This window comes from Monodelphis domestica, chromosome 4, assembly GCF_027887165.1.
Source record: "Monodelphis domestica isolate mMonDom1 chromosome 4, mMonDom1.pri, whole genome shotgun sequence".
Taxonomy (NCBI): domain Eukaryota; kingdom Metazoa; phylum Chordata; class Mammalia; order Didelphimorphia; family Didelphidae; genus Monodelphis; species Monodelphis domestica.
Window position 1 is genome coordinate 89,914,262 of NC_077230.1, and position 25,266 is coordinate 89,939,527.

Here is a 25,266-nt window from a genome sequence, read left to right on the forward strand (position 1 = left end):
TTGTTTTGTCTTTTCCTTCTCAAACTCATTTAACAGATGAGGAAACTGAGGCAAACAGGGTTAAGTGAGTTGCCCAGGGTCACCTAGCTAGTAAGTATCTGAGGCCAGATTTAATGTTAGGAAGAGGAGTCTTCCTGATTCCACATCTGTTTCTTTTTTTTTTTTTTTAAATCCACTGTGTCACAATTCTAAAACCAGAACTTTGGCTAGTTCATCTGACTCCAGTTCTAATCGTGTCTTCTCTTAACCACTCTGCACAGAAGAGAAAGATTGTCCTTTTGGGTCAGTCATGTTAAGGGGTTCATGAAATGATAAATTTTACCGTTGAATATATGTCAGATATGGCAATGTACAGACAGAAACACGGTTGAATTATTTAGCTTGTAGATTTTTTTCTTCCTCAAAAATTCCATCATTTTCCATCATAGATGACAGTGTCTCCTTTTCCCTTTGATGAAAAATCAATTTCCCTGCTACACAAATATTGCAGAGACCATTTTTCTTTTTTGCTCTCTACTTACGAAGGAGTAAGGGTCAGCTTTAAGTCAATTCTTAGGAAGCCATGGTATGGGGCTCAGTAAAGTACATTGTTGATTGGTTATGGTCAAGGGAGTGCTCATATGATTTAACTTGATGGGGATTACATCATAGTATAATGTCTCAAGTCAAGAGACTAGGATTCAGATCCTTCCTCCGATGCCTACTATCTTTGTGACCTTGGGGAAGTCACTTAAATGTCATAGGATAATTTTCAGTTGTTGGGGAAAGTTAGGTGGCTCAGTAGATTGAGCACCAATCCTGCAGTCAGGAACTTTTTGAACTTTTTCTGAGTTCAAATCTGACCTCAAACACTTACTACCTTTATGACCCTGGGTCTTGAGGTCCATCCAGAGGCCTCTCTGAGGACCCAGGGTTTGTCTGCCCAGATGTGACATCACAGTCGGATAAATGAGATGAGATACACCATGCATTCAGCCCACGTGCACAGGCATCACACACAGTGCTCTGCCATGGTACCTTGGTATGTTTATTATATAGGTTTTTGATACACACACATAATCAATTCTCTACATATGTGGCATTCTGCAGTTTGATTGGATATTATCAAATCACCTAAACAGCACTCTTGTGATGTTACTACAACAAAGAATTCTGTGATCATTTACTAGGTTTCTACAACACCATGATTAATTTGAATCAAGCCATTTGTAGGTTAGTGCCCCTTGACCTGCTGAGAGGATCATTGTGATTTTGGTCAGCTTTCACTATCCATCATAATTGCTTGGGAGATGAGCAACAAAACATGTTCATATTTAGGTGTGAGGACTTTAGGAAGACCAATTTTGGGGTTTTCCTCAATGTACAAGTTGTTTTTTTTTGTTTTTTTTTTGGTGTTACTTTGAGATGCCTAGCGAAGCAGCTTGAAGGCTTCTGTTCCAACAAATTCATTCGAGTGTGGTAACTATAGGTCAAGATTCATTATGTTGTAGGGCCTTGGAGCGTATCTTGTGCTTGAGAAAGGAGGGGTCATGGGCAGTAGTGTTTGGGCTTTTATTCTGTAATTGCAATCTTTTTTGGGATAATAACCTAGGGGGCTTAAAGTAGGGTATCTATTTATTGATCCTTTAAGTATTTGCTCTCATGTTATTTCTCCTGTATTGGGGAGAGAATAATAATCATAACAAGTCCACTAGTGGGGAAAATTTGGGGAAAGAAGTCACAAAGGGGGATCATCAGGGGGCCTTCATTCTGGGGTCTCCTTTATTGATCTTCTTTCCTTGGACCATGACCTTGTCAAATGGTCAGGGTATGATGGCCTCCGGCACCTGGGCAAGTCACTTCACTCTTCCTTAGTTTCCTACTCTATAAAATGAGTTGAGAGGGAAATAGCAAACCACACCAGTATCCCTGCCAAGAATGGGGTCATAAAGAGCCAGAAACAACTGAAACAACTGAACAATCACAAAAGATTTCAGTTTTCTCATCTGAAAACTGGGAAGGTATAGATAGATGACCTTTGAGTGGTCTTCCAGTTTCTTTATCCATCATCCCAATCTGAGGTCCCACATTTTAAGCAGTAGTTTCATCCCTTGCCACTGACCATCTAGAGATAATGACAAACTGCTAAACATCCTAACCAAGTGAAATCAATGAGTACTTACTGGACTTCTATGTCCTGTACCTTGTGCTAAGCACTGTGGGGAGACTGTGATAGTCCCTGCCCTTGGAGAAGGTATAGTCTCACACTAAGGTGAATGACGGGCACCATGAGTGGTAAAGGAATTAGAAATACAAAGAATTGGAAATGGATGAACTGGCTGAGAAAAATTTGGTGAAGAGGGTAGAATCTGGAGTAGGCTTTAAAAGTAGGAGTTAACCTGAATGGAATGAGGAGAAGAGGAGGAGGCAACTTAGCAACACTCTGGGAGGTGGAACAACCATGGAATAAGTAGAGGACCCTTAGGGTCAATTTTCTTTCTTCCTGATTTCTCCTTGGGGAAATGGGGTAGTAAGGAAATGGTCATAAGAGGAAAAGGAAGAGATATTGATGTAAGAATCAGGGAAATGCCTCACATCATCTCATCCATGATCCGCCCAATCCAGTCCTCTTTCTCAGAAAGTGGCAACAAGGGATATCTTATAGGTAGAGATGGTTGTCCTTCTGAATATCAAATTTAAAAGATTACAGATGTGTCCCCATATTCTTCTTCCTTTTGAGGACCATGCTTGTGATTTCATGGATATAGGGAATTTACTGTGATGAAATAGTGTCTACCAATGCAAATCAGCACCCATTCTGCAACTTATATCTGTAGGTTCCTAAAGGCTTCAGTACTTAGAAGTTAAGTGACTTGTCCCAGGTCAAAGAGCCAATATCTTTTGGGATCAGAATGTAGACCCAGATCTTCCTTATTTTGAGGATGGCTCTCTATCCATTATTCCAAACTGCCTCTCAATAATAGGACACTCACTATTTGCATTTAGGTGCATTTATTAGATGCATTTAGGATTAGTGATAAAGACCTATGATTTCATTGGGATAAAGATCTGCCAGGTGAAGGAACATCCTCCATCAAAGCTGGTTGGCACCTTCTCTATAACTTAATCATCTTAGAGAGTTGCCTAGAACAATGAAAGATTAAGTACCCTGCCCCTTGGGACTAGATAAAGTACTAGAAAAATGAGTTTAGATCTGTTTTCACTACTACTTGTGAGACCATGGACAAGACATCTGCCTACCTCATTTTCCTTATCTGTAAAATAGGGAGAATAATAGCATCTAACTCCCAGAGTTCTTGAGATAAAATGAGTAAAATGAGATACTGTTTGTAAACTATTCTGCAAACTTTAAAGTGCTATATAAATACTAGTTATTACTTTTGTTATTGTCGATGGTAGTAGTAGTAGTAGTAGTAGTAGTAGTAGTAGTAGTAGTAGTAGTAGTAGTAGTAGTAGCAGCAGCAGTAACAGTAGCAGTAGCAGTAGCAGTAGCAGTAGCAGTAGTTGTGGTACTTCAGAGGTGAGAACCCAGGTATTTATTTTGAGGCTAGTTTTCTACTTCCATCATGGCTGCCTCTCAGAAGAATATATGAATATATCTAATTTTTGGAGGGAAATGGTTGATATTAACAGTCTCTAATGATAATTAAATAGTAGCTTTAAGGTTTGCAAAAGACTTCCCACGTATTATCTTATTCTGTCTCTTAGTAGGATGAGTTACAAAAGTTGACTATCCATTGAGTCAAGAACTTTATCAACCTTTACTCCCTCAACTCCCCTTTTCACTGTGGGACCTCTTTGATATAATATAGTATGTAGCTTCCATGCTTCTATGTGAATTATTGATTGTTAATGGGCAAATCAGATAACTCGGCAGCATCCAAGGAAATATTCGATCAGCTGAGGCTATAGCCAGGAGCGTGGAGCTTGAGAAATTTGTCTTCTTAGAGCTGCTTTCCCTCCCTTTGACTACTTGAATCCTTAACTCTGTCAAATCATTCTTGAGATGCAACAAATAGAATTGTAAATAGTGTTTTATGTGTGAGGCAAGGGTTGTATATGAAATTCAAGGCAATTCAGTTCAACAAATATGTATTAAGTACCTGCTGCCCCCAGCTCTAGCTGCTGGGGGAAAATGACTCAATCATTCAAGGGCAGGATTTATTTTCTACTGGGCTTTTGATTCCTTTCCCGATGAGCCCTACTTTTTCCAGCTTTGTTGGCCATAGTGTCACTTTGAAGCAGCGTATTTAGAGAATGGTTCAGTATTTTTTCTGTGTGTGTTATGAACTCTTTTTGAGGACTGAGGAAGCTGAAGACCCCTTCACAAAATGCTGTATTTAAAGAAATAAAATAAAACATGTAGGATAATAATGGAAGAAATTATATTGAAATGAAATGATCTTTTTTTTTTAAGTTCACAGATCCAAGATTAAAAATCTTTAGTTAGGCAGTAGCTTGTATGTTGGATGCACAAAGACCTGAGTTCAAAACCTCAAATTCTTATTAGCTGGGTGACCATGGGTAACTCATTTAACTTATGTCTGCCTTAGTTTCTTCAAGTATATTTTGAGATAATAATTGGTATCTGCCTCCCAGGTTGTTGTGAGAATCAAATGAGATAATAATTTAAAAATCTATAATAATAATAATAATAAAATAAACAATAATATAATATGTTTTTAAAGCTTAGCACAGTGCTTGGCACATAGTAGATGATAAATAAACATTAGGTATTATTATCATTATTAATGTTTGTAAAGTGCCTGGCCCATACGAGGCACTTAATAAACGCCCCCTTCCTTCCTTTTCTCTACTAATTGATCACTTAAACCCTATTATCCTATAAGTAGAGGGTGATAATTTGGGGGAGGGGAGTGCCTTCTTTTATACTTCTTCACTGTCGAGTTCATCTATTACTCCTTGTGATTTGGCTTGGCTTGGCATTTTGCTACATGGGAAGTGTCATCTTCACACTTGAAGATTTAGTCTCTTTTCTACAGATCATTTATAAACCTGCTTTGTACACTTGCTTCAAAAACAATCCCCCCAAACACTTCTGGTTTTTGTTCCTTCTAGAAGCGTATCCATTTATCCTTCTACTTTGCTTATCTCTCAGTTCATTTTTCATACGTGATAGTGACTCGATTTTCCAAATACTTTTGCTTACAGAATCATGCCAAGACATCTTTAAATCAAAATAAATTCTATCCCCTGCTTAACCTTTGTCCACAATATTATTATTTACCACCCTCAAGGAATTCTAACAGATATTTGTGAAGCCATGTGATGCATTGGTCAGAGCACGTCTGTGAGATTACAGAATCTTGGGTTCTACTCCTGGATTGGCTTCTAACTTGTCATATGGGCAAATCACTTAAACTGCCCACATTCTTGAAAAGTAGAATTCAATTCAAATAGCCGAAAATGGAAATCTTATTTAAATATCCTCTAGAACTTATTATTTCTTTCATTTTTATTGAGACCTTTTGTTTTCACATAAGCTTTATTTATCAATATAACTCATACACACACCTACCTGAGTCACCCCTTATAACAAAGAGAGGGGGAAAAGACTTTTAGTAAATGACGGCAAAAACAGTTTAGTAAAATTAAGAAAAGCATCAATGAAATTCGATGATATATGCATTGTTCCATATCCATAAACCCCCACCTCTGCAAAGAAGGGAAGAAGGGTGCATTCTCTTATCTCCTTTTTGGACCCAATAGTCCTTAGCTTTGATTTTCATTATTGATCTTTTCATTTACATTTACATTGTTATATACATGTTTTAGGAAGATATAGGATCCCAAAAGATATAGGAAGATTTGTGCCAATTCATAGGTGTTCCCATGTTTCTCTATCTTCCTAAGAACGCAGTACTAAAATGTTTCATCATTTTCTCCAGTCACTGGGCATCTACTTTGTTTCCAGTTCTTTGCTACTACAAAAAAAATACTTCTTTGAATATTTTGTTGTGTATTGGACTTGCCTATCATTGACCTCCTAGGAAGGAGTAAATACCTAGCAATGAGATCTCTGGGTCAATAGCTACAGATATTTTAATCATTTTTAGCATAATTAAAAAAAATCTACCTATATATGTGTACATGTTAGATTTTAAACTTTTTGAAGGTAGAAACATTTCATTTTTATCCTTGTATTTCCAACATGTGACACTGTGCCTGGGGGCAGCTAGGTGGTTCAGTGGTTAGAGCATCAGTCTCGGAGTCAGGAAGACCTGAGTTCAATTCTGGCCTCTGATACTTCTTAGCTATGTGTCTTTGGCAAGTGATTTAACGTTTTTTTGCCTCAGTTTTCATATATGTAAAATTAAATGGAGAAAGGCATGGCAAACCACTCTAGTGTCTTTGCCAAGGAAACCCCAAATAGGGTCATGAAGAATCAGACATGACGAATCAACTAAGCAGCAACAGTAGAGTGCCTGACATATACTCAATGCTTAATAAGTGCATGTAGATTGATTTGATTAATGGGAAATTCCATATTACTTTCCAGAATAACTGGATCAGTTCATAGCTCCATCAATAGTCATTAGAATGCTTGTCTTTCCACAGTCCCTCCAATATTGACCAGTCCCATCATTTTTAATCTTTGCCAGTTTGCTGGATGCGCTGTAAAACCTTCAAGTTCTGATTTTCATGGCTCTTATTATTAATGATTTGAAATGTTCTTACATATAGTTGCCAATAGCTTGCATGTTTTCTTCTGAGAACTGTTTGTTCATATCCTATGACTACTTGTCCATTTGGGCTTGGGTGTAAGTTCTGTATATAGCTTGGTTATCAGGCCCTTTGAAGGGGAAGCACCTCCTATTTAAGAAGATGGCTTCACTCCTCTGCAAAAGGAAGAATTTTCTGTGACTTCAGATCATTGTGAAAATCTCTGAGCTGTGATGAGGGAGAATGTCCCACTTAGAAGCAGGAGGCTGAAAATTAGGGATTCATTCTCAGAAAAGTTGACATTTACTAGCACATCTGCAAACAAGTAGCCCACAGACACTTAATGCTATCTAGAAACTGAGTCTCAGAGGTAAAAAGGAGAAAATCAGATCCTGACAGAGCTTATAGTTTAGAAGTTACCCAACTCTCCTTGCCCTCTCCCACCCATTGTTGTTTTTTTTCAGTTGTGTCTGACCCTTCGTGATCCCATTTGGGGTTTTCTTGGCAGAGATACTGGAGTGGTTTGTCATTTCCTTCTCTAGCTCATTTTACAGATGAGGAAACTGAGGCAACCAGGGTTAAATGACTTGCTCATGGTCACATAGCTAGTATCTCAAGTGGGATTTGAACTTAGGAAGATGAGTCTTTCTTTACTCTATTCTTCATGTCAGTTAGTGGTCCCCCTCCCAACTACATGTCCATAAATAGCTGAACCGTTGCAAGATTTGTACACAGACAACTTGAAATGTGTGTTAAAATACCTTTAAATTCTGATAAATTTCTTAGATATCAATAAGATTTCACGAGTTATAACAATGGGAGCTCAATGTTAGGTGGAGCATGGGGGAAGGGGGAAGTGGAAGAAGAGATCTTTATTTGAGCTGGATCTTGACATCTGGGTTTCTATAGTAGAAGATGTCAGGGGAGAACATTCAAGATGTAAAGAACGGAGTGAGCAAAGGCTAGGGGGTAGAAACATGTGACACCTGTATGGGGATTGAGAATTTGTCTAGTTTGGTGTGAGCAAAGAGTCTCTGAAGGGGAGTAATGAGAGAAAAGGCTGGAAATGTAGGGAAGCTCCAAGTGGTGGAGGGCATTGAATGCCATCCTAAGCAGTTTTCATTTTATTCAGCAAGAAGGGGATGAAGAAAGTGTGTGAGCAGGTGAGTGGCCTGATTAGAGCAGTACATTTGGAATATCATTTGGTATAGAGGGCAGATTGGAGCCCAAAGAGCAGAGAAATGAAAGATGTAGCAATGAAGCAGGCAAGTTTTCTTAGAGAAGCTGCATTTAGATAGAGTGATGGGAGAAATAGGGAATGAAGGACGGGATTTGAAGTGTGAGGTTCTGGGACTTCTGGATTAGGACAAATTGGTGTTTGTCTCTTTCTGCCGCTCCCTGGGGCAAGGAACAGGACTTTCTCAGAAAGAGACTCATTTGCTTTACTAACAGCAAACTGGAAAGCTCTCCTAGAGTTCTGGAGTCCAGAAGGCAGGTTTGACTGTCTTCTGAACTACTTTCCCGAGGGGAGTGGAATGGTGCCAGAGAAGTGACAAAAAGAAGAGGGGTGTAAGGGAAGGAAAAGAGATAAGTGTGCTATTGTTAGAGCAATATTACATTGGTTTTATGCCTCGCTAATTTAAAGTTAGTAATAAATTGGACAGCATTTGTTTAACATTTTAAATGCATTTTCTAAGGAAACAAAAAGCATGAACACTATTGTAGACGAAATATTTATTTTTAAAAGTTAGCAATAGTGTGACCCTGGGCAAGCCATTTAACCCCAGTGGTCTATCCCCATCCTGCTCTCCTGCTTTGGACCCAATACTCAGTATTGATTCTAAAACAGAAGGTAAGAGTTTAAAAGGGGGAGAGAGAGAGAGGGAAGGAGAGAGAGGAGGAGGAAGAAGAAGCAGAAGAGGAGGAAGATGAAGAAGAGGAGGAAGAAGAAGAGGAGAAAGAAGGAAAAAAAGAAAAAGAAAGAAAGGAAGAGAGAGGGAAAGAGATAGAGATGGAGAGGAAGAAGGGAAGGGGAAGGAAAGAAGAGAAAAGAGAGAAAACAAGGAAGGAAGAGAGAGGGAGAGAAAGAAAGAAAGGAAGAGAGAGGGAAAGAGATAGAGATGGAGAGGAAGAAGGAAGGAAAGAAGAGAAAAGAGAGAAAGCAAGGAAGGAAGAGAGAGGGAGAGAAAAAAAGAGAAGAAAAAGAAAGGAAGGAAAGAAAGAAGAAAGAAATTTAGCAGCATCATTTAAATACAGATCCCTTCTTGCCTAGACTACTGCAATAATCAACTGGTTGGTATCCATATATCTGATCTGGTAAAGTTTATGGACAGACCTTTGTTCAGAATAATGTTTCTAAGTGTATAAGATTAAAATGGAAACAAATTATATTGAAATGTAGCTATCAAAATATCTTTTTAAAAGTTCATGGCAGGGGTCCCCAAACTACAGCCTGCAGGCCACATGCAGCCCCCTAAGGCCATTTATCCAGCCCCCACCACACTTCCGGAAGGGGCACCTCCTTCATTGGTGGCCAGTGAGAGAAGCACAGGATGCCAATGTATCCTGGAGTACTGTATGTGGTGGTGCTGCAAAGCGTGGCGTCACTCATGCACAGTACTTCTTCCGGTGACATAATCCTTTGCGTGGTGCCTTGTTCTGAGAGTAACTGAATGAGAACGAGGCGCCACACAAAAGATCATGTGGCTGCACAATGGAAGATGTCAGCATGATGAGTGGCAGTCTGGGGGAGGGGATTCTGCACTGTGTATCATGCTGCCCAGTATAGTGGTGGCGGTGATGGGCCTGTGCAAGGTGTGACAGGCCCATCACAGCGGGTGCTGCAGTCTCCGCTATCCCAGACAGTGGTATACAGATTTGTTCATAGTTTTTTTTTATAGTCCGGCCCTCCAATGGTCTGAGGGACAGTGAACTGGCCCCCTGTGTAAAAAGTTTGGGCACCCCTGGTTCATGGGTTTCAGAATAAGAACCCTTGTTTTAAGGCTATTAATTGCAGAGAATATTCCTGTCTGTACTGGTAGCGGGAACTTCCTCCTTTGAGAGTCCCCAATATTAATGGAAGCACGTAGGCCTTTTATCTAACCCTATCTCTATCCTCATCCCTCTCTCACAATGAGCAAGGTACTACACTGGGTGCTGAGGCTACAAAGGGGCACAGTGGAAAGAGTACAGGGTCTAGAGTCAGGAAGACTCATCTTCACGAGTTCAAATCAGGCCTCAGACACTTATTAGCTGGGGAAGCCTGTTTGTCTCAGTTTCCTCATCTATAAAATAAGCCGGAGAAGAAAAAAACAAACCACTCCAGTATCTTTGGTGAGAAAGCCCCAAATGGGATCCCAAAGAGTTGGACATAACAGAAAATGACTGAACATTGAAGATACAAAGACAAAATGAAAAACAGTTTCTGCCCTTAAGTAGCTTACATTGGAATTCCTTGTTGGAGTTTGAACTGGATGTCTGGGAAAAGCCATTTTACCCTGGCTAAATTGTCAGTGTGGAGCCCTTGGGAGGTGCAAGGAATGGAGAAAGAGAGAGGTCTCTTAATTAGATTTGCTCTAGGGGAGGCCTGAAGAACTGCATCTCCCTGCAGCCTCCTCATTTCCCTTAGGCCCATCTAGGTGAGAGAGGTTGATAATACCTGATGGGGAACAGGTGTTGGCTGGCCTGGGAAGGAGAACACAGCCTCATATTATTCCTTGAGGGAGAACCATGTCTAGGACTCTGTGAGTACATTGGGATTCACCCAGAACTTAACCATTTGTAGCCAACTGGCATCCTGTCAGAAGCCTGTCGTGGTCCAGATTTATTTCAGAGCCAAACTTTTACTAGCTGGCTTTGAGACTTCTCCACAGCCTATATTCTCCCCTCTCCAGCCCATAATTAACCTCTCCTTCCATTTATTTCTGGTTCAGATTCTCACATTTGCTCATGACTCAACTTTTTTCACATCTATGATCTTGCTTAGGAGCCTTTCCCTTCTACACCCTACTCAGGGGCTACCAGCAGAACAGGCAAGTCTTCAAACTTGGAGATTAGGCCAGGAGAATTCTGGAATTCCTTTACCCCTAAATGGAATTTCCTTACCCTGCTCAAGACTTACCTTCGAGACATTTCCTGGGATTGAATCACCATTCCTTCTCTTAGATTTGATAGAACTACCAATAGAGAAGAGGAGGCTTCTTTTCCTGATCTATTTTAGGATGTTCTAGTCAATGAGGTTTTTAGAAAATTAAAGATAAGGCATCCATGAGAAATCTAAGAGTCTACCAGATATGTAGGGTCTGAAACATTTATTCTTATTTTTCAGCCATTTCAGTTGTGTCCAACTTTTCATGATCCCATTTGGTTTTTTCTTGGCAAAAATACTGAAATAAGTTGCTCTTTCCTTCTCTAGCTCATTTTACAATTGAGAAAACTGATGCAAATAGGGTTAGGTTACTTGCCTGGTGTAAAGGTTAAAATTAATGGTTGAATGATGATTATATGAAATTATGTGGTCACCAGTATTTATTATATCTTGAGTCAGAAATTTATTTACAAATATTTACAAATAGAGAGAAAACAATAAAGAAGAGAAATGTGAGGGGGATAGAGAAGTTATTTATCCTCTCAACCTAAATGTTTTGCTCCCAGTGTGCTTAATCCAGGCAGAGATTAATTAGCTCTCAACCAGGAAGGTTGGTAGTGAGTAACCACACTGGAAGCTAGTCTCTCCAGAAGCTAGGAAAGAGGTTAGCCTTTTATTCACCCAACAAAGTAATCCAAGAGTCAGAGTCCAAGTAGAAGCCAAGTTCTTAGCCCATGTTCCAAGCTGTAGTGTCCAGCAAATCTCCCTTGAAGACTATCTAAGATTATCTTCAGAAGGCAATCTATTCAAACTATCTTCTGAAAGACAATCTGCCCTGAAGGAGTTTGGGGCTTGCTTTTTATGGTGACTTCTTGTCCCTTCCCCTCTTCACAAAGGCCAATCACAGTTACCAAATTGTTTAGCACTGCCCAGGGGGCAGTGTCTATAGGATTGACTTCTCACCTTCTGAAGGTTAAGTTTTCATAAAAAAAGATTCACAGATTCCAGGCTGATTGAATTTCTAAGGGTGTGAATTCTCTAAGTAACTTGCTATCTTCTGACCTCATACCAAGTAGGGTGTTTTATCTTTTGTTGATTCAATTCAAAAGTAGACAAGGGGGAGTTAATCTTGTCTTCAGTCTAGTGAGGAACTAAGCAGAGGTACTTAAGTCATCGTTAATTCAGGATAGACAATAGAGTAAATAATTCTCTCTCACACTGGGATCACAGAGCTAGGAAATATTTGAGGCCAGATTTGAACTCAGGAAGATAAATTTTTGGGACTCTAAGACCTGGTACTCTTTCCATTGAGCCACCTTGCTGCCCCAACCAAGGAACATACTAAGTACTTAATATATGCTTATTGACTCATTTACCAAGGAGAGTGGACAACCTTGGACTATAAATATAGGAGAGTTACCCTAAGTAGCTATAGACAGAGGCATATAAAAGGAAGGATTGTGCAAAAAGCCTGGTATATTTGGCATCCCCTGGAAGAGCATTGCCATTGGGCCTTGTCTGGTGAAAAAGAGGAAAAGCCATTGGGAATGCTGCTATGGGGTACACTGGCACACTTCACCCACAATCTAGGCAGGCCTGTGGCAGAGTGGAAAAAGTAATCATCTTGGCTCAGCCTTAGGTTGTGTACAGAAAATTGAATGAAGTTTAGACCAATTTCCTTGGCAGTTTTTGTTTGCCCAATTCCCAGCTGCCAGTCTCTTCTCCCACTCAGCCCTGAGCAGGTTGCCTTGTTTTTACTCTGTATATATCTTTGTATATATTTATATGTGTAGATATTATTTCTTCCAGGAGAATATAAGTCTCTTGAGGACAACAATTGCTTCTTTTTTTCCTTGCAGCTCCAGAATTGAATATAGTAGCTGGTGCAAAGTAGATGCTTGCTGACTTATTGACTGCAAATTAAAGTAATTGGGACATCTGGGTAGCCCAGTGGATAGAGAGTCAGGCCTGGAGATGGGAAGTCCTGAGTTCAAATCTGGCCTCAGACACTTCCTAGCTGTGTAGCCCTGGGTAGGTCACTTAACCCAAGTTATCTAGCCCTTACCACTCTTCTGCCTATGGACTAATACATAGTATCAATTCTAAGACAGAAGGGTAAAGGCTTTAAAAAAAGAAAAGAAAAGAATATTAATGTAATTTTTGACTCTACCAAAGGAACACAGCACCCTCAGCTTTGAAATTAGTCAGCTTGGGCAATCAGGTTCATCTGGTGCGAGAAACATATCTGTTCTTCTGGCATCCCTTCTCTGGGGGCGTGGTGGCTCTGGAGGGCATATTGATAGATCTTAAGGTCTTTAAGGTAAGGAGGGACAAAGCTCTTCCCCAGTTTCAGCAGCCTGACTTGAGGAGATATCCACATTGCTGTGCTATCTTTAATAGGTTGTATCCAGGGAAGGTCAGCCAGGAGGAAATGGGGTTCAGAACTGTGCCATACAATGACTGGTTGAAAGAATTGGTCCTTTTTAGCCTTTCAATAAAAATTAAATTTAAATTTAATTTAATTTAATTTAATTTAAATTTAAATAGTCATTTAGTTAGGTCATTGTGTGTGTGTGTGTGTGTGTGTGTGTGTGTGTGTGTGTGTGTGTGTACATAAAAACCTTCAAATGAAGACAATGGCTCCAGAGACCAGAAAGAAGAGTAGAGGGTAGAAGCTGTAAATAGGAAGTCTTGGTCTTGATATTGGGGTGTGCAGGAAACCCAGCTTCTAATAATGAATGCTATCCCAAAGTGCAATGGATTCTCCATCACTAGACGTCTTCCTATGGAGGCTAATATTCATTTGATAGGGATGTCCTATAGATTTTTTCTAAATCAGGTAGGGACATTGGACTAGCTGACTTCTGAGATCCCTTCCAAGTCTGGGATTTTATGATTCAGTGAATTCCCTGGAGTATAGGAGCAGTTGGTGACTCCTTGGACAGAGGGCTGGATCTGGAGTTAGAAGGTCCTGAGCCCAAATCCAGCCTCAGATATGACTAGGCAAGTTGATTTAATCTCTGTTTGCCTCTATTTCCTCAACTGTAAAATGGGGATGACCTAGTGCCTACTTTCCAGGGTTGCTAAGAAGGACAAATGAGATAATACTTGCAAAGCATTTAGCAGAAGGGCACATAGTAGGTGCTACATAAATGTTAGCTATCACCATCATTATTATTTTTATTATTATTACTAGCTATGCCATGCTGGGCAAGTCACTGAACCCCTATTTGCCTCTGTTCTCAACTCTAAAATGGGCACAACAATAGCACCTACGCTCAGGGTTATTGGGAGAAGCGAATGTGATCATCATGGTAAAGTGCTTCCCATGGTACCTGGCATATTGTAGGCACTCTATAAATGTTAGCTCTCACTTTTTGGAGCTATGCCATTCTGTTCTAGCAGCCCTGGTGCGAATAGTGACCTCCACGTTGATTCAGTCCTGGGATAAGGATTATACACTTTACCCTGAATGGTACCTCGGCGTAATAGAGAGAACTCCAGATTTGGGAATCAGAAACCTGGGTTTGATCCACCCTCTCCTACTTGCTTCCTTTTGTGACCTTGAAAAAGTCTTGTTACTTTGTTGAGTCCTCAGTTTTCTCATCAGTAAATTGAGGCGACTCAATGAGATGATTCTAAGGATTTTTCTAGCTATAAACACAACGCTGTTTGGTCCCTCCAGCCCCCAACCCCCTGCAGATTATGAGCTAGTCCCTAAGGGAGGAGGCAGGAAGTGAGGAGATAGATGTCAGGCAGAGGCCACAAGCTCTGTGATCTTCCTGCCTCTATCCCACTGAGGCTGATAGGAGAGATGCTGTGCTTCCAGGGGCCCATCTGTGTCATGTTTCAAAGAGAAACAAGTGACGAGTACCAGCAAGGAATCGGGAGGGGATGGGATTCCAAGGGAGTTGATCAGGACTATAATTGCAAAAGCATGTTAATTAATGGATCTGGGGGTCCTGGTGCTGGCCTGGAGTTCTGTGCTTCTGATGCTATGGTTCTTCCCATCCCACACATCTGGCACTGGGTTGGGCTACTGCCCTTTCAACCCAAAGGCTGCTGTTTTCTTCTTTCATTTCTCACTCCCCTCGGGGTCCAGTGCTCCTGTCTCCAGGCCCCCAAGAAGAATTCGATTAGGTTTCAGAAGGAACTTCCCAACTGTGAGAGTGATTACAAACTTCTCAATAGATTATTGTGGGAGGCTGAAGAATTTCTGTGGAGGTCTTTACCAACATTAAAAAAAACCCAGCTTGTTACTCATTGCTAAATAATGATTATGATGAAGAAGGAGGAGTAGATGCTGGGGATGATTAAGGAGGAGAAATGGAGTTCAGGCCTCTTCTTAGCATCTAACCCATTCTGTGCTGGATTGGGCTATTAATGGCTCTTTGTACTTTATTTTATGAACCTGAACAATGTCAACCATCAGCTGCAGTGCCCTATATGGAAAGGGGAGATGGAAATGCTTGGAACTTTGAGTTCAGAAGATTATCTGTCTATGCTGATCATCAGGACTGGACTTCTGCAGAGACAAGTGGTGTATGTGTGTGTGTGTGTGTGTGTGTGTGTGTGTGTGTGTATGAGAGAGACAGAGACAGACTCATTGAAAGTGAGAGAAATAGAAACAAAGATAGAGAAAGAGAATATGAAAGACAGAGAAAGAGATAGAAAGAAACAGAGAGACAGAGACAGAGAGAATTAAAGAAGGAAAGAGAATGAGGATGTGAGAGACAGAAATATTTTTATCTTTTAGGAACAAAAGGAAGACCAGCAGTGGCTTGAGCCCTTTGGCTTGGCATGGTTTTAGTTTCTTGCTCAGGCTCTTCTTTTTTCTTGCTTAGATTATTATAGCAGCCTCCTAATTGATCTCCCTGCCAGCTATAATCGGTGCTTCAGGGAGCTGCCAAAATAATCTCCTGAAGTATGCATCTAAGTGAATCACTCTCCAATTGGAGAACTTCCCTTGGCTCCCTATTTCCTTCAGGTTAATATACAAAGTCCTTGGCTTACATTTAAAGTCCTTCACTATTTGGCTTCAGTCTCCCTCTCTAGTCTTATCGTATATTACTTTCCTTCATGGACTCTTCTTTCGGGCCAAAGTGATGCACTTCCTTTTTCCAGAACTTCGAATTTTGTCCCAGGTCCCAACCTACCCTCCATATTGGCAGGCCCCTCTATCTGCCTGCCTCTTACAGTTTCTAGCTTCCTTTCCAAGCTCAGCTCAGACATTTCTTGCATCCTCTTGTCATCTGTGCTTCCTCCCTTCACTACAAGTCATTGTACATGTGTTTATATATTTACCTGCTATATGTATGGGGGCAATGTAAGCTTCCTGAGGGGAGAGACTCCACCCCCCCCCCCCTTGTCCTTGCATCCTTAGTGCCCAGTACCACATTTTTCACCTGATGGACACTTAATAAATGCTTGCTGGATTGGATCATACTCTTTATCTATCAGGGAGCAGTGAGGCATTCTTTTCTCTTCTTCGATGGAGGTGGGGATGGAGTGAAGGTGGGAACGTGGTTGGGATTGAAGTTTGGTCCTCCTCTATTTGACTCTTATTTACTGATTTCTGTGTTCTACAGGTTCTTTTCGAAATGATGGCTTGAAAGCTGCTGATGTCCTCCCTATCCTAAAGGAAAAAGTGGCCTTTGTGTCAGGTAAGTTAAGTAGAACTGGATAGAATAGAGTAATGGGAACTTTTCTTTAACTGCTCAATTAGAGACTGAAAAAAAACTGGCCTAGGCTTGGGTATTCATTATTACGTTGTTCTTTGGGGAATTGATTCTTTATCCTTGTACTCATCCCTAGCCCTCCCTTAAAAGCCCTTAACTCACTACTACCAAACTTTCTTGAATAGAATTCAAAGTCCTTTGAGGGACTTGAAGGGATGCCTACTTAATTTCATTGGCCTTCCAGGACACTGAAAATGTTCCTTTGCTTAGTCCTTTTAGAGACTAGGGATACATGGGCAAATTACCTGGGATTATTAAGGATGGGTGTCCAGAAGACATCTTTCATTTTGCTTTCCTCACATGTTTTTATTCTGGATAGATACATAAAACATTCTTTTTTGTTGTCAAATTTTAATTTATACTGATAATTTTTTCTATACTATTTTCATTTTAATATATTCACCCCCTGTCCCCAATCCAGTTAGATACCTTTTGTTGGAGGGAGGGAGGAAAGGGGGGAAGCAAGGAGAGAAACAAGGAGGGAGGGAGGAAGGACATAAAGAAGGAAGGAAAAGAAGGAATGAAGAGAGGGAGGAAGGAAAGAAGGAAGAGGGAAAGGAAGGAGGGAGGAATGGAGGAAGGAAAGAAGAAAAGGAATGAAGGGAGGGAGGAAGGAAAGAAGGAATTAAGAGAGGAAAGGAGAGAGGGACCAAGGAAAGAAGTAAGAAAGGAATTAGTAAATATAGTAGAAACCAATATAGTAGAACCAACCAACATATCTAGAAAGTCTGATAATCTCTGTAATTTTCCATATCCAGAATACCACTCTTCTAGGAAGCAGCTATATTTCTTTCTTTATTATTCAGGGAAAAGTCTAATCATTAAAAAAAGGCTTTGTTAACATTTTATTGTTCTTTTTATTGTTTTTTTACCTTTACATTATTGTACACAGCCATTGTGCACATTGTTTTCCTGGTTCTGCTTATTTCACTCTTCATTAGTTCATATAGATCTTCCAGTGAGTCTCTGAATTCTTCAAATTCATCATTTGCAGCAACATATTCACAGACCACACTTTCCTTAGCCATATCGCAACCAATAGACAATTTTGTTTCCAGTTCCTTGCTACCACAGAAAGTTAATATTTGGAGTATGTGTCACCTTTATTTCTGACTTTGATCTCCCGTGAGACATATGTCTTGCGCTGAAGTCTTTCTGTCAAAAAGTAGAGATGTTCCAGTCACTTTCTTAACAAAATGTGTCTGCATTGATGAAGACACATTCTAAGCATGTTCCATGGGGAGCATCCTGTGTGAGCCTCTGTCTTCTTCTGAGATAGTGAGATTTACCAAGGGTAATGCTGAGAAATAGAGCTATATTTAGGTAGTGCATGTTCATTACAACTCAGTTCCGATTAGTGCTGATAAAGAAATCTGTGCCATGGGTGCATCATTTGAATCTGCACAGCCCATTTCTGTGGGGCTGAGACCAATGACTGCATTTTATATTATTATAACTCTGAAGAGTGAGAATTCAAATGCATATGACCACGCCATTTATTCTTCGCTCTAAAATCATGGCATTGCTGAAAAGCTGGCAGTAGGAGAGAACGGTTTAACTCTGGAAAGGGGAGACAATTATCTGTCTGTATGGAGGACTTTTAAAGCAAGAGCTCCCCTCCCCCCCAGCTCCCAGTCTGTCAAGCACAGCAGGTCTCACTCTGTGTGGAAAATGACCCCCCAAGAGCCTTTGCAGCTGGAGAGGTCTATTCATTCAGTCTAGTTCATCCCCAAGGCTCAATTTGAGTTCAGATCTACAGTGGCTCAGAGGGGGAGGAGATGAGTGATTTTCCTGAGTGGTCTCCTTACCCTCTTCCTGACCTTCAGTTTTCTCCTTATGGCGTCTTCCAAACAAATCCCCCACAGCTTCTCCTTATCCTTCATCTCCTGCACTGAGAGATTTGTCTTCCTAATAAGAAGTGAGCAACCCTCAGCTAGGCATTGGCTCCACTCCCTCCCTCCCTCTCTCCCCTAATCAACACCTCCATCCACTGAGGCTTTATTGATTTCTTGGTAAGATTTATACTATAACTTGGAGGAGAAGGAATAGTGTCATAGGGAAAGGTGGTGTGGTCCAACGTCAAGGGAGTTGCCGAGTCCTGGATATCGGACCAGGAGGACTCTAAGGGTCCCTCGCAGCTCTGGATATTTGATCCTAGGAGTAGGCTATAATATTCCAGACTCATCTTTGCTAGCATGGATTGGTGGGAGGAAGCCAGATGGTGAGGAAAGAGGGTGAGTGAGGCAGAAAGGATATACACCCATCAATTACTGTTTTCCCACCTGGTTCAAGGTGTCAGAAACAAACAAGACCAATATTTCAGAGCACAAGAGTGAGATGAGCAGACACATTCAGAGGAAACAAGGTGATTTATCCTTCTGAACACACGGAGAGGCAGTTTTTACGCACAAGATAGAACATTGACTTGGAATTAGAGGACCTGGACTCTTGCAAGACTTGGCCGTGCTACTTCTTAGATACAGAATCACATCTTTATAGGTGAATCACTTGATTTCTCTGAGATTCATTTTCTTCACCTGGAAAGTGGATGTATTTGTGCTCACCACCTCAAGAAGTTGTTGGGGCTGGGAGCACGTGTGTCCAAGTTCAGGATTGATACTTATCCTCCTCTTAGACCAACAAGGAAGGTTGGATTCTATTTCCTCATTAACACACAAAAAAAGGGCATGTTCACAAGTCAGTTCCCCCACTAAAGTCTTCAAGCACAAAGTCCAGTGCCATCTAAAGTAGTCCTTAATTCAACTTAAAAAAAAAACAAAAACAACTCTAAATATTGATTCCAAGGCAGAAGAGCAGTAAGGACTAGGCATTGGGGTTGAGGGACCTGCTTGGCGTCATACAGCTTGGAAGGATCTGAGGCCAAATTTGAACTGAGCAGCTCCTGTCTCTAGGCTTGGTTTTCAGTCCACTGAGCCACCCACCCAGCTGTCCCCTGTCCAACCTTTCTTTGTTGAGATCTCTTCTTGGTTAGCTCAGCCATCTTCCTTGTGTCTCAGGTCATACCTGCTTCTGTACTCCTGGAATTCCTCACGTCAGACATGCTCTATTTCCTCCTCCACCCACTTACACAGTTCCCAGCTGATGTGGCAGCATCTTCTTGTCCGGAGAACAATTCAATTAGATCCAACAAATATATCAAAAAGCACCTGATATTGCTAGGCATTGGGGATCAAAGACGAAAAACAACTTAACCCCTGCTTCCAGAGAGTTTATGATTTAATGGTGGGGGTCAAGCATGGACACTTTTAAGCATGATTCAAAGGGGGATGTGAAAAGAACAAAGGAGCGATACAAAGTGTGATAAGAAAATTGTAAGAGGGAAAAAATATTTAGAACTGAGAGCCAATGGAGGGGAAGGCCAAAATCTGGGAAGACATCTTGAAGGAGGAAGGAATTTAGAATTACTTAAAGAAAGCAACTAACATGTCCATACCTTTTGAGCTAGAGATCTCAGTGCTAAGCATATACCCTCAGGGAGGCAAATTAGAGAGGTTAGTACTACATCCATCAAAATATTTATTTGCAAAATTGAAAACAAAAGAGATGATCAAAGATTGAATAGCTTAACAAATTGTGGTACATGAATATAATAGAATATGACTGTTGTAAGAAATTATGAATATCAAGAAGGCAGAGAAGCATAGGATGACATACATAGACTAATAATGCAAATGGAAAAAATCACAGCAAAAGTCAATACTGAATGCTGTGATTTGCATTTCTTTAATCAATGATGATGCAGATTATTTTTTTATATGGTTATATAAAGCTTTGATTTCTTCATCCAAAAATTGTCTGTTCATACCTCTTGACCATTTATCAATTGGGGAATTATTCATATTCTTATAAATTTGACAAAGTGCTTCATATATTTTAGCACATACAGCAACAGGAATATTGTTTGAAGAATAACTTAGGTATGTCAACTTCCAGAGAAAGAACTGATAAATAGGAATCAGCAAGACATAATTTTAAATATGCATATTTCTTTTTGTCAAATGATGCCTTCAGTAATACAGAGAAGGGAGAGAGAGGGAAATGCCTGGGAATTTTATGTAGCAAACAAACAAATAAATAAATTTAAAAAATTTTAAGTTAAATGCTATATAATTATAATTACAATGCTTGTCTTAGAGTCATAGATAAGGAACCTTCAAGATCATAAAATCTTTCATTCATAAGATAGAAAACTGAGATCCAGTGAAAGGAAATGATTTGCCAGGGTCTTTTAGAGCCATGATTCAAACTCAGGTCCACTTCTTTCCTCCTTCCTTCCTTCCTTCCTTCCTTCCTTCCTTCCTTCCTTCCTTCCTTCCTTCCTTCCTTCCTTCCTTCCTTCCTTCCTTCCTTCCTTCCTTCCTTCCTTCCTTCCTTCCTTCCTCCCTCCCTCCCTCCCTCCCTCCCTCTCTCTCTCTCTCTCTCTCTCTCTCTCTCTCTCTCTCTCTCTCTCTCTCTCTCTCTCTCTCTCTCTCTCTCTCTCTCTCTCTCTCTTCTTTCTTTCTTTCTTTCTTTCTTTCTTTCTTTCTTTCTTTCTTTCTTTCTTTCTTTCTTTCTTTCTTTCTTTCTTTCTTTCTTTCTTTCCTGTACCTTTTGTAAGGCACAAGAGTGGCAAGGACTAGGCAATGGGGATTAAGTGACTTGCCCAGGGTCACACAGCTGGGAAGTATATGAGGTCAAATTTGAACCTAGGACCTCCCATCTCTAGGTCTAATTCTCTATCCACTGAGCCACCCAGCTGCCCCTATGCCATACTTCCTGCAAAGAAGAGATGAGAAAATATATCTTCCTTTCTTCTCTGTAAAACTGGGGGATTATGGGAATGAAAACTTGCATTTACTGTCAGATTTAGTTGATGCTGATTGGTTTTAATGAACATTTTTCTTCTTCCTTTTTAATATTTTGAAATAAGTAGCATGATGGGTAGGGAAGGGAGACGCATACATTTAGAAATAAAAGTGATGTAAAAACATGATATAAAGAAAAAAATTTTAAAGGAGGAGACTTGTGGGACTGTAGGAGACATGACTATACCTGGACATTCCGTTTGTACTGAATTTTCTTTAAATACTGATTTTTTGTTTTAATTTTTATCATATATATAAATGTATCTAAAATATATGTATATATATTTTTTAAGATTCTGACTTCACTTTTTCAGTTGACTAAGAGAATATCTATCTCAGGTCAAAAAACCAACCAACCCAGCCTACTAAGAAAGCACATTTGATTTTCAGGAAATAGTTAGATCATAGACTCTTTCCCTTGAGAAGGGCTTTAGAAACAAAAGAGCTATCAATCTACCAAAGATAGCTTAAATGCCCAGCTGCTTGGACCGAAGGGCCTCAGGGAATCCATTACAGTCCTCTGGGTGTGTGATTTAATGCAAAGATAACATTCTGGTGGCAGTGGCCTCACCCCAACCCTTGTAAACTTCCCTAGCCAAGCACTGCAGGGAGAGAAGTATATGTAAAGGAGACACTTCTTGCAGGTCAATGAGCCAGGTTTCCATTTTTCCTCATCTGCAAAATGGACATAATGATCCTGGCATTACAGGGGCAGCTGGGTGGCACAGTGGCTAGACAGCCAGGCTTGCAGTTGGGAGGACCTGGTTTCCAATCTGGCCTCATGCTTCTAGTTCTGTGGCCCAGGACAAGTCATCTAACCCTGTTTGTCTAGCCCTTGCCCCTCTGTGCCAGAGATGTTACTAAGACAGAAAGTAAGAGTTTAAAATAATAATAATAATAACTTGCATTATTTACCTTGGAAGTTTGTTTTGAGATCTAGATTGACTGTAAAGTGCTTTATGAACCTTAAAACACTGCATAAACAGGTTATTATATCTTCTACTAGTACTGCTAGTGTTGCTACTACTAAAAGCAGAGAATGCTGGTGTCATAGATTTAAAGATGGAGAGAATCTCAAAAGCCATAGGCCACATCCTTCATTCTGTTATGGAGAAGAGAGAGACCCAGAGAGATTGCGTGATCTAAGAGAACACAGCAGAAAAGTCAGAATTCAAGCCCAGGTCCTTTGATATCAAACTCAGTCTTTAGATATTTGCTATCTGTGTGGCCCTGGGCAAGTCACTTTACCTTGTTTGCCTCAGTTTCCTCATCTGTAAAACGAGCTGGCGAAGGAAATGGCAAACCACTTGGACATCTTTGCTAAGAAAATCCCAAATGAGATCAGATACAACTGAAAATGACCAAACAACAACCAAGTCAGAGGACCTGGATTTGAATCTTGGCTCTCATGTAGCACTTGCATGACTGGCATGACTGTAAGGACTTTATCACTCTGGGTTTAAATTTCCTCATCTGTCAAATGAGGGGAATGGACTAGGTGACATTCAAGGTGCCTTCTAGTCCTCAATCTCTGCTATCACTGCCTCAGCTTCCCCAACTCAAACCCAAGTCATTGATGGACAAGCTTGTTCTTTGGGAAATTGAGTCATCCATTTGGAACCCCCAGAGTGCACCAGGAAGGTCTCTGGTCTCCCCCAACACAATCATCGATGACCTATCTAAGAGGGCTATGAAGAAACCAGAAACAGACTACAGTGTGTACTGTAGCATCCTCTCTGTTCCTTCTCACTCCTAAAGATGTCTAGACATGAGAACCCATTTCCTATCCCTGCCCCCCAGTTCTGTTTCTGGTCTCCCCCTTTCCACTCAGCCCACGAGGTTAGGCTGGCTATTTTTGGGAGTAGTTGTGTTTGTTTTTGACTCCTCTTCCCTTCTTCCCAGAAAGCTCCTGACCCATTCTAGTCACCTACTCACACAGCCTCCCAGAGTTTTGACCCCAAATATTTGTGCTATGTATTCTGGGACTGCCGTGCCTCAGAAGCCTGGGTTACAGTTTTAAGGGAAGCAGAAACAAAATATCAGTCACAGAATCACAGGATTTTAGCTAGGCAGTTCAATGGGCTGGCCTTGGTGTCAGAAGTTCAAATCCTGCTTCAGTTATGGTACCCTAGGCGAGTTAACTAATTTCTTTGAGCCTCAGTTGCTTCAACTGTAAAATAAGGTAAAAAATGGCCTCTAAGGTACCTTCTAGCTTGAAATTTATTATCCTATCTTTTTATGGAACTACAAGTGACCTCCTGGGACCTCCTCGTCCAAGATTAAGCAGACAAAAACCTCGGTTTTCCTTCCTAAGTCACCTACGTGCTTTTGGACAGTCACAGTAATTGTGTTTGCTTTCTGCTCAGTGAAAACTAATAAACTCTGAATAGCCTTTATGGGAAAAAAAGCCCCAAACTGCTCAGTGGGCTGAGAAGCTTTTTGGAAGTTACTAAATTAATCTAATGACCTAGATCAGGGGGCATGGGAGGATTATTATTATCTCTACTATACAGGTGGGGAAACCAGGCACAGAAAGCGACCCAGCAGTGCTTGTCTATATCCACACAGGCAGCGTGGGTGTCTCTTGCTGTTCTCAACATTGCAGATACTCAGTGCCCGGAAGGGTTAACCTTATTGCCCCAGTGCCTGCTCTGCTGCCCCCAGACAATGTTCTCTGGCTCAGAAAGACTGGGGGAGAAGGGAGGAACTCTGGCCTCTTTGGAGTTGGAGGGATGTTGAGCATACTTACAAACAAGCTTGATCATTCTGGGGGGCCCCATGGCAGGGGACCCCAGGGCTCAGGAACTCTCCTGGGGCTCAGAATTAACTCCTTGTGATTGAGTGTTTGAAAGTGTGGGAGTGCAGAAATGTCAGTGCCTGGGGCTTGTGGGAAACCAAGAAACTCTCCCAACTCCAACATCACCACCAGCCCAGCAGCAACTGTCAGAAGTCACCAAAGAAGGAAAATCCTCAACAAGCTTGGGGGGCAGTAGGAGACCCCGGACAAGTCAGCCAGCTAATTATCAGCCAGCATTTTATTTAGGGGGCTGACTCTATGCCAGACACCATGCTAAGCTTGGAGGTTACAAAGGAAAGGACTATCACTAGCCATGGGGTCCTTGGCAAGGATCTTCAAGAGGTCTACCGTTTCCTTTTCTGGTGGATCCTTTTGTCAGGCCATCAGAGATTAAGTGGCTCCCTCAGGTCACACAGCTAGGAAGCATGTGAGGCTGGAGTTGGACTCATGTCTTCTTAATTCCATAATACTGTCTGTAATACTACTTGGAAGAACAGAAAGGTACTTAACCTCTCTCAAGTCTCAGTTTCCTCAGCTGTAAAATGAGCAGGTCTACCTAAATGACCAATGTCACTGAGTGGTGCATTGGACAGAATGTGGGACCTGGAGTCAGGAAGACCTACATTTAAATCTAGCCTCAGACACTTACTAGTTATATGACCTTGGGCAAGTCATTTAACCCTATTTGCCTCAGTTTCTTTATCTGTAAAATAGGCATAACAATAGATCCTACTCCCCCCATTGTTGTGAGGATCAAATGAGATAATAATTGTAAAGTCCCTCAAAGAGATTAAAAATATTTGTATAAAAATATTCATAGCTGCGCTCTTTGTGGTGGCAAAAAATTGGAAAATGAGGGAATGCCCTCCGATTGGGGAATGGCTGAACAAATTGTGGTATCTGTTGGTGATGGAATACTATTGTGCTCAAAGGAATAATAAAGTGGAGGAATTCCATGTGAACTGGAAGGACCTCCTGAAATTGATGCAGAGTGAAATGAACAGAACCAGGAGAATGTTGTACACAGAAACTGAAACATTGTGGAATGATCAATTGTAATAGACTCTGCTACTAATAGCAATGCAATGATTAAGA

At 40.8% G+C, this 25,266-nt stretch overlaps 1 protein-coding gene across 7 annotated transcripts in view; it reads left to right on the plus strand.

The window, feature by feature from the left end:
• KALRN (kalirin RhoGEF kinase) overlaps nucleotides 1-25,266 on the plus strand; it is a 1,009,634-nt gene that overhangs the window by 278,040 nt on the left and 706,328 nt on the right. For all 7 annotated transcript variants that reach the window (XM_056793564.1, XM_056793558.1, XM_056793562.1 and 4 more), the window contains exon 2: nucleotides 16,360-16,434. In XM_056793564.1, coding sequence (XP_056649542.1) covers nucleotides 16,360-16,434 — 75 coding nt within the window. The remainder of the gene's footprint in view (nucleotides 1-16,359; nucleotides 16,435-25,266) is intronic.